At 45.6% G+C, this 14,356-nt stretch overlaps 1 protein-coding gene across 1 annotated transcript; it reads left to right on the forward strand.

The window, feature by feature from the left end:
• The first annotated feature begins 11,497 nt into the window (after positions 1 to 11,497).
• LOC115571557 (HEAT repeat-containing protein 1-like) lies at positions 11,498 to 12,079 on the forward strand. The gene is made up of 3 exons (XM_030401003.1): positions 11,498 to 11,677; positions 11,865 to 11,973; positions 12,072 to 12,079. Exons 1-3 carry the CDS (start codon positions 11,498 to 11,500, stop codon positions 12,077 to 12,079), a joined length of 297 nt encoding a protein of 98 aa, XP_030256863.1.
• The last annotated feature ends 2,277 nt before the right edge of the window (positions 12,080 to 14,356 follow it).

Here is a 14,356-nt window from a genome sequence, read left to right on the forward strand (position 1 = left end):
CGAGTAATTCTGAGTACAGTAAATCCCTCACCACCTATACTGCAGACACTGTAATATATATATTTATATATGTATATACATATCTATATGTATATATATATATATACATATATATATATATATATATATATATATATATATATATATATATATATATATATACGTATGTATGTATATATATATATATATATATATATATATATATATATATATATATATATATATAATCAATTTAACTAAAACTTATCAAAATCAAAAAGGGCCACTTCGGCACCATGGGGGTGAATCGTACGCAGGCAAAAGTCATACTGTCCATTCAAAGCTCTTGGTTTCTTTTTGATGACTTATTTTCCCCAAAAACAAGCAAGCAAAACAATATTACAAGGACATCCTGTTTCTCGTATGCCTCTCTTGCGCTGGTAAAAAACCATGTGCCCACCCAGGTGCATTCTGGTCCTCCACCTGCATTCATCCCTATATAATCTCCGGTGCCAAGTGCTACCCAATTTACAAAGAAACAAAAACTAAATAAGCTAAACAAAATAATAATATTTACCTCAAATTACTAAAAATAGAAAATAATGTCACGAATTGAATCAAAATAAAACTATACTAATCAAACATCGGCTCTGGATCCAAACTCCTGGAAAGGGGCTGGACACTGTTCTTCTCCGGAGTTGCCAAAGGTGTGAGGCGCCGGGCGGGTGTGGGGATACTCACAAGTCCCCGGCTGAGCGCCGCCGTGTTGGAGTTTACTCCGGGGGACGAGAGGGTCGCCTCCCTACGCCTAAGGGCTGGGGGGGAAAACTCTGACTGTTGTCTGTGCGTACGCACCGAACGGCAGTTTGGAGTATGTGGCCTTCTTGGAGGTCCTGACTGGGGCCCTGCAAGGGGCCCCAGTGGGGGACTCCGTGGTCTTACTGGGGGACTTCAACGCGCACGTCGGCAATGACGGAGATACCTGGAGGGGCGTGATTGGGAGGAACGGCCTCCCCGATCTGAACCCGAGTGGTGTTCTATTATTAGACTTCTGTGCTAGTCACGGTCTGTCTATAATGAACACCATGTTCGAACACAAGGATGCTCATAAGTGTACGTGGTACCAGAGCACCCTAGGTCGAAGGTCAATGATCGATTTTGTGATCGTATCATCTGATCTCCGACCGTGTGTCTTGGACACTCGGGTGAAGAGAGGGGCAGAGCTGTCAACTGATCACCACCTGGTGGTGAGTTGGTTTCGGTGGCAGGGGAAATCCCTGGACAGACCTGGTAAGCCCAAACGAGTAGTGCGCGTAAGCTGGGAACGTCTGGGGGAGGCCCCTGTGCGAGAAGCCTTCAACTCCCACCTCCGAAGGAGCTTCTCTAGCATCCCTGTGGAGGCTGGGGATATCGAACCTGAATGGACGATGTTCAAAGCTTCCATTGTTGAAGCTGCAGCTGTGTCCTGTGGCCATAGGGTCTTAGGTGCCTCAAGGGGCGGCAACCCTCGGACACCGTGGTGGACACCGGTGGTCAGGGAAGCCGTCCGACTGAAGAAGGAGTCCTTCAGGGACATGTTGTCCCGGGGGACTCCTGAGGCAGTTTTGGGGTACCGACGGGCCCGAAGGGCGGCAGCCGCAGCTGTGGCAGAGGCAAAGCAGCGGGTGTGGGAGGAGTTCGGCGAGGCCATGGAGAAGGACTTTCAGGCGGCACCAAAGCGCTTCTGGAAAACTGTCCACCACCTCAGGAGGGGGAAACGGGGAACCGTCCAAGCTGTGTACAGCGGGGATGGGACCTTGTTGACTTCGACTGAGGAGGTTATAGGGCGGTGGAAGGAGTACTTTGGTGACCTCCTGAATCCCACTCAGCCACCCTCTGTAATGGAGACAGAGCTGGAGGATGATGGGGTATCATCGCCGATTTCCCTGGGTGAAGTCACTGTGGTAGTCAAACAACTCCACAGTGGCAAAGCCCCAGGGATCGATGAGATACCACCAGAAATGCTGAAGGCTCTGGGTGTTGAGGGGCTGTCTTGGTTGACACGCCTCTTCAACATTGCGTGGGGGTCGGGGTCGGTGCCGAAGGAGTGGCAAACAGGTGTGGTGGTCCCTCTCTTTAAGAAAGGGGACCAGAGGGTGTGTGCCAATTACAGAGGTATCACACTACTCAGCCTGCCTGGGGAAGTCTACTCCAAGGTGCTGGAAAGGAGGGTCCGGCCGATTGTCGAACCTCAGATTGAAGAGGAACAATGCGGATTCTGTCCTGGTCGTGGAACAACGGACCAGCTCTTTACTCTGGCAGGGGTCTTGGAGGGGGCCTGGGAGTACAATCTCCCAGTCCACATGTGTTTTGTGGATCTGGAGAAGGCGTACGACCGGGTCCCCCGAGATGTTCTGTGGGAGGTGCTGCGGGAGTATGGGGTGAGGGGGTCCCTTCTCAGGGCCATCCAATCCCTATATTCTCAAAGCGAGAGCTGTGTGCGTATACTCGGAAGTAAGTCGGACTTGTTCCAAGTGGGTGTTGGCCTCCGCCAGGGCTGTGCCTTGTCCCCAATCCTGTTTGTGATTTACATGGACAGGATTTCGAGGCGCAGTCGTGGTATGGAGGGGTTACAGGTCGGTGACCTTAAGATCGCATCACTGCTTTTTGCGGATGATCTGGTCTTGATGGCATCATCGGCTGTAGATCTACAACGCTCATTGGATCAGTTCGCAGCTGAGTGTGAAGCAGCAGGGATGAGGATCAGCACCTCTAAATCTGAGGCCATGGTTCTCAGTAGGAAACCGGTGGATTGCCTACTCCAGGTGGGGAATGTGTCCTTGCCCCAAGTGAAGGAGTTCAAGTACCTCGGGGTTTTGTTCACGAGTGAGGGGATGATGGGGCGTGAGATTGACAGGAGAGTCGGAGCAGCAGGTGCGGTGTTGCATGTGCTTCACCGCACGGTTGTGACAAAAAGGGAGCTGAGCCGAAAGGCAAAGCTCTCGATCTACCGGTCAATCTTCGTCCCTACCCTCACCTATGGTCATGAGCGATGGGTCATGACCGAAAGAATGAGATCGCGGGTACAAGCGGCCGAAATGGGTTTTCTTCGCAGGGTGGCTGGGGTCTCCCTTAGAGATAGGGTGAGAAGCTCAGCCATCCGGGAGGGACCCCGAATGTGGCCGGGGAAAGGGATGTCTGGGACTCGCTACTGAAGCTGCTGCCCCCGCGACCCGATTCTGGATAAGCGGTTGACAATGGATGGATGGATGGATGGATAATCAAACATTATCAATAACAAACAAATAACCAAATAGCTCCAACACTCCGGCCCCTAATTGTGCCTATATCACAATTACCAGTACATTACCAAGAGAGGAGCTATTCCCACAATAATGGACTATGGACAAAGCGACCTTCTATAGTTCATGCATTTTTCTTAATCTTCTTATTTCTAGTGAACCTACAATGAATAAAAAGAAAGAAGATAGAAAGATTAATAAAGAAAGAGAGAGAGAGAGACAAAGAGAGAAAGAGATGATGACCAGTACATGATGCTAGACTGCTGCTTCCAGCAACAGACAGAGCTTCGTCACAGGCCTCTCCAGAATGTTGGTCCTTGTTTTAAGGCGCACTGAGCAAACCAGGCCCTTTGCATCTGGTCTGGCATCCAAAACTTTCCCCATTGTCCAAGATCCTCTTGGAGCCGAAGCATCCACAATTAGGACAATGTCTCCAAGAGTGAGGCTTCTTCTTGGCCTTGTCCATTTTTGTCTCTCCTGCAGCATAGGTAAGTACTCAGAAGTCCACCTTTTCCAAAAGAGAGAGCCATGTACTGTATTTGCTTCCACCTTTTCCTGGCGTATAGATCACTTTGGTCAAAAAGTCCTGATGGCATGATTGGTTTCCCCTTCAACATTAGAATGTGATTTGGTGTGAGCGCTTCAAGGTCATTCGGGTCATCTGAGACCTTTGTGATGGGTCTGTCATTTAGAATTGCCTCAACCTCACAGAAAATGATTTGGAGCCCTTCATCATCCAGAATTTGCTGTTTCAGAACTGAGGTGAGAACACTCTTCACTGAACGAATCAGGCGCTCCCAAACACCACCCTGATGGGAAGCTGCTGGTATGTTAAAGCTTCAGTTTATGCCATCCTTGACCAAAGCTCTTTGAATTTTGCAATGATTTAAATCAGCCAGACATTCTTTCAGCTCCCTGATTGGCTCCAACAAAATTTGTGCCGTTATCAGACCTGATAGATGAGACTGGTCCTCATCTACAGATAAACCTCCGAACTGCATTTATACAGGAGTCTGCATCAAGTGTATATGCAACTTCCAAGTGTACAGCCCGACTGGTCAAACAGGTGAAAAGTACTCCATACCTTTTAAGATGACTTCTGCCTCTTTTAACATCAATAGGGCCAAAATAGTCAACTCCAACATCTGTGAAAGGTGCTTTGTCAGGCAACACTCTCTCCTCAGGCAAGTCTGCCGTCTTCTGTTCATCAGGCTTTCCTCAGTTGCATCTACAAACAACACAGTCCGATATTACCTTCTTGGCCGCAGAGTTTGCACTAATTATCCAGTTCTTCTGCCGTAAACTGGACAGCATGTGATTTCTTCCTGTATGCCCCAGTTGCTGATGGATATGGCGCAGAATTAGCGTGGATATGTGCAGATCTTTGGACAAGATGACTGGATGTTTGGATTCTGTTGGCATTGCTGCTTTACTCAATCGACCGCCCACCCGGAGGATTTCACCATCCATTACCAGGTCCAGTTTGTACAGTAGACTGTGTTTGGGAATGTTTTTGCACATACTGAATAATTGACTGCTCCGCCTTAGCAAGATCTTCAGGAGTAAGATTTTGTCCTTTGAGTGTGTCCTTAAAGCTATGAATTTTCCTTTCCACTTCCTGTTCTTGAATCTGGAGATTGTCTTTTCCAAGGCCTGCAGAAGCACAAAACTCCTTTCTCTTCTGTCCCAATTACATCAGAGTCTCCTTGACCTTCAGAACTCAAGCTGCAGATGTTTTTAACTTCATCCAAGATGAAAAATAACAGATGAGGTGGTCAGTGGCATTTTCCACATCATTGACAACAGCGTTCACTGTAAAGTCCCTTTTGACATCATCCGCAGGAATCACACCAAGATCAACATCCAGTTTAGGCCATTCCTCCTTTGACCTATAGAGAAACTGAGGTCCATTTATCCATCTCCTGCCACTCAGGAAATCCTCAGCTCTCCTTCCTCTTGATGCTTCATCTGCTGGATTTTCCTTAGTACCCACATATCTCCACTGATCAACATCTGCTGCTTCCCTGATGACAGAGGTTCTATTTGCCACAAAGGTATGAAATCTCCTGTTTTCATTACAGATGTATTTAAGGACTGCAATCATAAACAATATCTTCCTATCCATTCATCCATCCTTCCATTCATCCATAAATATATTAAATAACATGGTCACATATTAGCCTATCTTTCCCTAAATCTTGGCCTAGAAATTAACTAACATGATGCAGGTGCATGCACATACATACATTCATGCGCACACACACACACACACAATCCACAGTCCCCCCCCCCCACACACACACACACACACCCTCACTCTTAAAATATACCCACATCTCCCTGTAAGTGGCTACATACTTGGTTGTCTTTTAGGAATTCCTTCATTTTGCTCCTGAACCGCCCATGACTGTGAATGGCCTTGAGCTCGGTTGGCAGACTATTCCATATATTAACTCCCTTAATAAGGAATGAAGACTGGCCAAGGGAGGTTTTACGGTGAGGTACCCTACAGTTCCCTGCAGTGGCTCTTCTAGTGGACCGCCCTACAGCCTGCATCGGTTGGACCAGGTCACAGAGAACCTGAGGGGCTTGACCATGCAGGCATTTGTAAATTAAGTTGATGTTGGATGAGGCTATATAATCATCAAAGCTGAGCATGTTCAGGTCCCGCAGAACATCGCAGTGATGAGATCTTATCGGCCTCTTACCTAAAGTCTTTAGTGCACGATTGTAGAGTCTCTCCAGAGGTTTGATTACCGAAAGACTTGCCTTCGACCATGCAGTTACACAATAGCCGAGGTGTAAATTAAGTTGATGTTGGATGAATCTATTCATGCGTTTCATGTGACGTCACACATGAATCACAGCGCCATCTTGAAGACCGTCCTCGGAACGGAGCTACAATGTTAAATGTTTAAATATAGGAGTAACCCTTGCTTTTTATACGGTTCGGCCAGTGCATTGACATGTGTTTTTACAAAGGCTATATCTAAATTAAAAAGATCTTTTGAATGGGTGGTTTTCAAGTTCTTTTATTATCTCTACTACTTGGTTCTTAGATATTTGTTTGAGCTCTAACATTTGGCCTTTCTTTTCAGCTATGGTTGGGCCAGACCAGACACTTGTCTTAAAAGTTCTGGCTATGTCCTCAACTGATCCAACAAAATAGTCATTAAGTGTTTGCGCAATTGTTCTACTGTCTGCGAGGGTTTGCTCTCCAATTTTGAGTTCCTGCACTGTGCTTTGAGCTTTCTGCGGTTTTATTAAGCATTTAATATGTTTCCAAATAAATAAGCTGTTGCCTTTAGCCTCCGTTAAAAGTGTAATATAATAAGTTGCATTAGCTGCACGTAGTTCTTTAGTGACTCTGTTACGGAGCCCTTTATATAGGGCTTGGGCTGTGTTTGTACGACTCTTTAAACAAGCCTTGAGCGCAAAATCCCGTTGTTTCATTAGTTGTCTAATAGATGAATTAACCCACGGAAGGGAATTTTTTCTTTTAGATTTTTTAGCCGTTTTGAGGAACTTTGAGATCATTTTATTAATGGCATTCATAAGTTCACTGCAACATGTGTTCGGGTCAGTACTTTGCAGAACATCGTTCCATGTTACCTCGCTTAGTTTCGCGTTCCAAAATTGGTAGATCTTGTTTCGGTATTATGAGTTTATCTGCGTTCGGTAGGCCTAGTCTATGATTGACAAAACGTTTCTTGGTTAATTTCCTAGCTGCCAAGATCATGTTATGATCTGATAAGCCCGTTATGAGGTTAAACGTTTTTATTATGCGTTCAGTCCTGTTTGTGAATATTAGATCTATCTGGGACTGAGTTGATCTAGTAATTCTCGGTGGCCCTTTAATTACTTGACTGAAATCATGTTCAGACATAGTACTTTTCAGTTTACTTCTGGCTTTTTTATCTGCCCAGTTAATGTTGAAATCGTCAAATATCATCACCTCTGCTTTGGGGGAGATCGTTTTAAGCAGTTTCTCTAACTTTTCATAAAATCCACTATCAAATGTGGGCGGGTTATATAGGACTAGAATGCGGAAATGCATCTCCGGAGATAGATAAACATTTAATCCAAGGCACTCAATAGAGACATTACAGTCAAACTCAATTTCAGTGCATCTGAAAGAGTCCCTAATGTATACAACCACTCCACCCCCTCTGCCAATTTTCCTATCTTTTCTAAAACAATTGAACCCGGGCATGTCAACAATTGAGGTTAACACCTTGCCATGAAGCCAGCTTTTGCTAAGGCACAAGAAATCCAGGTTTGAGTCCAACAATAATGATTTGATTTCATCACAGTTAGGGAGAAGGCTTCTAATACTTAGGTGCCCCCAAATATACCCCTAGGTTTAACAGCAGGGTCCCATATAACTCTCGCATGATAAACTGTTTGAAAAATATTGGTCTGTTTGAAAGTCGGTTTGGTATACTTGGTACAGTTTTGCTTAGTCCTCCAGCTGGGTCCGGCCTGCCTGGAGCTGTGGATCGTGTGTATACGGTTGCCTCCGCACTGCTCCCCCAGCGGCAACCAGCTGGAGTCCCCAGGTCGCACGTCGCCTCCGGCTCTCAACCCGACACTCCCCAATGCGAGACAGACCGATTCTGTCTGGAAAGTCAGGGTTCCTGACACGAGGTCGGGTGCCATGATGGAGCAGTTGGTAACTCTCCCCGCGGTCTGGTTCTCGCTTGCAGAGTGCGTCCCCGTGGAGTGCCCCTTTGGGGATGTGGGCCTGCAGCTGAGACTCAGCGTTCCCTGTAGGGTTCCGCTGGGGCTTCGATTCAGTTGGATATCGCCGGCTAGCAATATCAGCAGGATGTGAATTATGGCTGTTTTTATCCAGGCGGGCTTATTGTTCCAAGTGTGTTTTGTGTTCTTCAGATCTGGCGTGTATGCTCGTGCCTGGCCATTTTTGAGTATGCAGAAAAAAATGACATGGCAACCAAAGCCAAACGTATGTAGGCTAGGGTTCAGTGGAAGCAGTAAGTCCGCGTTTCTGGTTAAGGTGAGCGAGCATTGTCCTTTTGCCAAAGGTACCAGCGTCAGCAATACGCATGTGAGTAGAATTGGTGGGTTATCTAGAAGTTTGCTCAGATGGTGCCGGCGTGTGCGGCGGGTTGTTTATCTTACACATGCGTAAAACGTTGATAAGTAGAAGCAGAACTTTCAGTGCGGAGCCCAACAAACCAAGCTTACCAGTGTCTGTCTCTGCCACCTGTGACGCAGCTACCTGCGCCATGTCTCTCCCTTTTTCCTTTCAGGTTCAACTTCCTTGCCAAGTCTTATGTACAGAATGTGCCAGAACTCCCTGGATCCAAGAAGGCATATGTCTGTACAGTTTTGTTATTCCTTTGGCTCCTGACTTTAACTGCTACAATCGAAAAGATGGAGTCATCTTCACAACCAGCCCCTATATGGCCACAGGTCTGAGACATTGTAGTAGTAGTTGAATCACTTGGTGGGCTCAAAGATGGCTGGGCTTGTGATGAGTATGTTCCTTTATCCTGCTGCTCAATATGAAGAACTCCGGGGTGCTTTTGGTGACACACGTTGCAATCCAAACGACTCCTGCAGTCTTTGCTTGTGTGGCCTACTCTCAGGCAACCAAAACATTCCTTTTTCTTTGATGAAATTAATCTTGTCCCGGTGTACTTTAACCTTAAACTGTGAATAATTACTATGTGAACAATACAGACAGCTGTGAGTAGTGAAGGACTTGGTCTTGTTTCCTGTATACTGAGTAATGACTCCCTCTTTCACTGCAGTGACATTGGTGGCAAAACTGCTTCCTTTTTTCCTCTGCTTTAGGTGACCAGCATTGGAGGCCTTATAGTTGGTAGATGGTAAGTCCTGAATGTTGCCATAAAGTGGGTCTGATAGTATTCTAACCTGCGTTTCAATGAAGGCAACAAGGTCAGAAAACCGCACTTTTTTTCCACTTCGCTCTTGCAGATCACAAGCAACATTTCTCCATTTTTCTCTTCATTTCTAAGGAAGTTTCAGGATGATGCTCCTCATATTTGATGGTGAGTCCAGCTCCTTCATATGCATCATTTGCTCTGTTAGATTTGACCATCCTCTGAGAAACAAGGAGAATGATTGTAATGCTTCAATGTCTTCGCTTTTAACAGGTGTCCAGTTCATAATCTTTTCCATGTAAGCAGATGCAATTTTATGCTCATTTCCAAAATGTTCTGCCAGAAGACCTTTGGCCCTGTAGTATCCCTGCTCAGAAGGTAAATGCTGACAACTTTGCACTAAGTCTCTTGGTTGCCCCCTGGTGCATTGTTCAAGAAAGTGCAGACAGTCGCTCCAATTGTTCGTCTTCTCCTCCACTCCATTTTCAAAAGCTCTGATGAAAGACCTGAAGCGAAGAGGATCTCCATCGAACACAGGGATATTTCTTAGTTGAAGGACAGAGGACAGATTTTGTTGAACCAGTAGAGCAGTGATATCATTTTGTCTTTGCATAATATTTACAATGTCATTCTGATAGTTGTCAGTCATGGCTTGAGTGTGAGGAAACACAGGTAGTGTTTGATTTCCAGCAGTTTGCATCACTTGAACTGGAGCATCAACCTCCAATAAACTCCTTTCCTCCATTTTGGCCATATGTCTTCAACAGCTTAGTCAAGTTAGGGAAAACCAGATGTGCTTTGTTTTTTTGACCACTGAAAGAATAGATAGTCACACTGATTTTGAGGGGCATGAGTATGAAGTATGGAAGACCTTAAGTTCTGTCTGCAAATTGTCTTCTTCTTCAATGTTGTAGAACTGGCAGAGTTTTTTCACAGCTTGCAGTGCCTCTGTTGGAATTTTTGCTGTTTTCCAGTTCTCTGGGACTGTCAGGCAGCGGGGGGCATTCATGATTTCCCATATGGAGTCATCTTCTCCTTTAAAGCGTCTCTGAAGCTCTTGTGTCATTGTGTACACGAACACGTAATACACTTTAACACCGTAGTAGTCTTGCAAAGTAGGGAAAGTGTGGTCAGCAGTAGCTGTTGTGGCAATGACCTTGAACCTTGCTGGCATTTTCCTCCTCCTAGCTTGACCAGGAAACTCAGTTGGGTGGTCCAGGCCCACTGATGCAGCCTTCTCTGTAGCCTGTTTATACATGTTCTCAAACTCCTCCTCTGTTCTGCTGCCGGCCAGCCTCTGAATAACTCCATCAACAACGTTGTATGCTGCAGCCAGGTCTAACTTTCTGACTTCTGTTGGAGAGGAGTAAGACAAGAGGTCTTTTACCAGGTCCCTGCTTCTCTTTTATGGATTCCAGGTGTAATTTAATTACACTGTCATATTTGCTAAACAGCTCCACCAACTCAAGGAAATTACCTCGATTTTGGCTTGACAGGGTCTCATCGTCTCCTCTAAAAGGCATGCCCTGTCTTGCCAGGTAAAGAGTGGTGGCTAGTAAGCGGGACAAGATTTCTGTTTTTTTCTCTTTCCCTGTCTTTAGCAGCTTGTGATGCATGATCACCCATTTCAAAAGCTGCCTCCAGTGATCTCTTTTTAAAGTTGTTCCACCTCACCATACCGCACATGTGTGATTCTGAGGCACTGTGCTCTTTAATTCCCTCCAGAGCCTTTCTCCACCGATTAACTCCTTCTGATTTCCATGTTTTGCGGCTTGTGTATTTTTCCTCACTCAAAAAAAGACGGAAGCTTAAACAAAACATGGCATCAAGACTTGGGGAGTACTCGAGCCATGTGCTGTTCTCATACCATTTCTTTTGAAATGACCGCCCCTCTTCATTTTTTTGGAAAGGATGAGAGCGCTGGTTGACAGGGTCCAGTACTGTTGCACAACTGAATGAAGGCCTCATCATATTTGATGTTTAATTGCAGGACGTGGGCAGGATTATTTGGATAGGTATGTCCAAGTAAGTGTGAGAATGTTTGCCTCCCTCTGGTTTCAGTCTCCTCCTGGCTAGCTGCTCCCTCCACCTCAGCATTCTGTGTGGGCTCCTCAATAACCTCTGTCTCCTCCTGGCTTTCTGTCCCCAGCAAACTCTCATTTCTCTGAGGCACAGTGTCTTCAGGTGGAGGGATTATATCTCTTCTCTGGCCTGGGAGCTCCTGCGGATTCCCCAGTCAGAGTTAGCCAACGTGACCAGGGAAAGGGAAGTCTGGGGCTCGCTACTCAAGCTGCTGCCCCGAGGACTGCTTGGATAAGCGGTTGACAATGGATGGATGGATGGATGGATGGATGGATGATGATGATGATGTCGTCCCTCTGTGTGCAGCTGGAGAACACTCTGGGTGGGGACCAGCGGTACCAGCAGAGGGTGACCCAGCACCTGGTGCCCTGCGTGGGTCAGTTCTGTGTGGCGCTGGCTGACGACACTCAGTGGAAAACTCTTAACTACCAGATCCTGCTGAAGACCAGACACACCGACTCCAAGGTGAGAACACCTGCTCACACACCTGACAGCCTGCAGACAGGACTCGGGGCTGCAACAACCATGTTGCCGCCTGATTTTAATATGTTTATTATGTTTATGTGAGGAGTTATGTCTCGTTAGTCTCAACAGTTGATGGAGATGAAGTTTAATTAACTCTTCCTCCTCTTCTTCCTCTTCTTCCTCTCAGGTACGTTTCTCGTCTCTGCTGGTGCTGATGGAGGTGGCGTCCAAACTGAAGCAGAACTACGTGGTGCTGCTGCCGGAGACCATCCCCTTCCTGGCTGAATTTATGGAGGGTGAGAATTATTTAAACAGCATTTCCAAATGAACAACATGAAGCTGCTCTGGGATTTCCCAGTGACACAGACCATGTCTGTGTCCTGATGTCACTCAGGACAATAATGTTCATTTAAACTGTTGAACAGAACCACAGAGGAGACTTCTTCACAAAGATTTAAGATGTCGTGTCGGCTGCAGCTTCCTGTTGTGTCCGCTGCAGAGATACTTCTAGAACACACACACATTGTGTATACACGCAGTGACGACACAGCAGGATTCATTTTTCAGCCTGATGTCAAATTTGTCCTTTTTTTTGTTCTCATCTGTACAAGAAATAAATCGTCAATAATAAAACAAAGAGTTCTTCGTAAACTCTGTGTGAGATTCTGTTTGATTTAAAGAAGCTGGGAGGAACACATCCTGTCCTCTGAGGACCAGTTAGATCTGAGTTTTTTACTTGAGATCACAAGTTATCAAGTTATTTACATTGTGATCACAAAGTCACCGATGTTGTTTTCCTGAGATGATCAGGACAATCTGACATTTCATCTTGAATCAGTTGTTAAAGCAGCTTGTGTGTTCGCTGACACGACACCGCTGATCTGACAAACATCAAGATTAAAGAATAAGAAGAGGGAACAAGCTTCTGTTTTCTTGTGAGATTGACTTATTGATCTCATTATGTGGAGATATCAACACTTGTTGTTCTGCCAGACGGAGGACACGATGTTAGAGACGTCTGCAGTCTGAGGTGAGAAGCTGCAACCAGAGAATACATCCAGTTTTTTATGAAAATTAAGTAGTTGATTATTTTTCCAATGACTCAACGCTCACTGATCAGGCGGCATTTTGAGAGTAACCAAAAGGAAATTAATTGTATTTCTTTTCCTTGAATCATTTCTTCTTTTCTGAAGTTCTGCTTGTCTGACTGAACCCAGCAGAACCTTTTTCTTGTGTCGTCGCTGCTCTGCTAGTAAAGCTTTAAGTTAAGTTTCTGTATGAGAACAGGTTCTCATTTATCTTAAATGATCCGCTGACTGTCAGGTTCATTCACATCCTCTTTATCAGAAAGAGCTGACTCATTACCCAGAATGCCTCCTGATGAAATCCATGTCGGTGATGTTTCTCCAAACCACAGAGACATAATGAAACTTAACGTTATGTTGCAACTTTCTGTTTCTTCAGCTTTAATTAGAAATAATGTTCTTTGTGCTGTGAAGGCATAAAACCAGCTCGCTCAGGAAAAGATGATCAAAGTGGCTGTAAAAAGTCCTGATGTCTGGTCCAACCCGTCGGGTCATATTGTTACAGACAGGCTGACTCGTTAGAAATGTTCTGGTGTTGTTCAGGGGCGGTTCTAGGGGGGCCAACAGGGGCCAGTGCCCCTATAACTCTGAGTCTGGACCCCCCTGTGGCCCCTGACAGGAAGTCTGCATCAATAATACAATGACAGATTTCTTGCAATGATTTTGTACTGAAGGGAAAGGCAGAAACAAAGTGTCTCAGCAGTTTACTACCCAATTAAAAATGTTGAAATTGTAAACACTGTTTTAAGTCCCATTTATCCCGCGTCTGTCTGTCTTCTTTTCCCCGGTTGTATGAGCCCCAACCTGGCCCCCCTGTTAAACTGGTCTGGAACTTCCGCTGGTGTTGTTGCTGCAGACACATGTGGAAGACGTCCCGACGTCTCCACTGAACTGTCCACTTTTATTGCAGCAGACACAGTCGAGACATCCAAACGTTTCGTCTCGATTTCTGACTGTGAAACCACAAACGCGGCTGGAAAATATCTCGTCTTGTTTAAATGTTCTGGTGTTGCTGAAGAATGTCCCGACGTCTGGACGGAAATATTTTACTGCCACAAACACAAATGGAAAATGTCCAAGATTTGTTTTTTGTTGCCACAAACGGGACTTGAAATTGTTCTGATATCGGCCACGAATGTCCCAACGTCTCATCAGAAGCATCTGGATTGTCGCCCGGATACGGTTCTAAAACTGTGTTCGTTGCTGCAAAGACGTTTGTGGTCCGTTCGCTCTCTGACCTCTGAGGACAGTTTGTTCTGCTCGTGAAGCTTCACGTTCAGTTTCACTTGGACTGATTTGGTAACTTGAATGATTTGTGATGTGACACACAGCTGGTCAGGAACATCCAGTGATCAACACGTCTTTACTTACAGAACCACAGATCTGATTATCTCACTGACTCCATCCTGTGAGTTCTTCCTCAGTGTCTCTGTGGAGGTTCTGAATCAGGAGATGTCCAGAACTTGTTCTGCTCATCCTGAAGTAAACTTAGTGTTTGATTCTTTACTTCAGATTTTATTCTGTAAACGTTGTTGTGTTTGTTTCTGAAGAGAAACTTCACTGAACATGTGTAGAGTGACGATGAAGACACATT

The sequence above is a fragment of the Sparus aurata genome, chromosome 20 (genome assembly GCF_900880675.1).
Source record: "Sparus aurata chromosome 20, fSpaAur1.1, whole genome shotgun sequence".
Taxonomy (NCBI): Eukaryota; Metazoa; Chordata; class Actinopteri; order Spariformes; family Sparidae; genus Sparus; species Sparus aurata.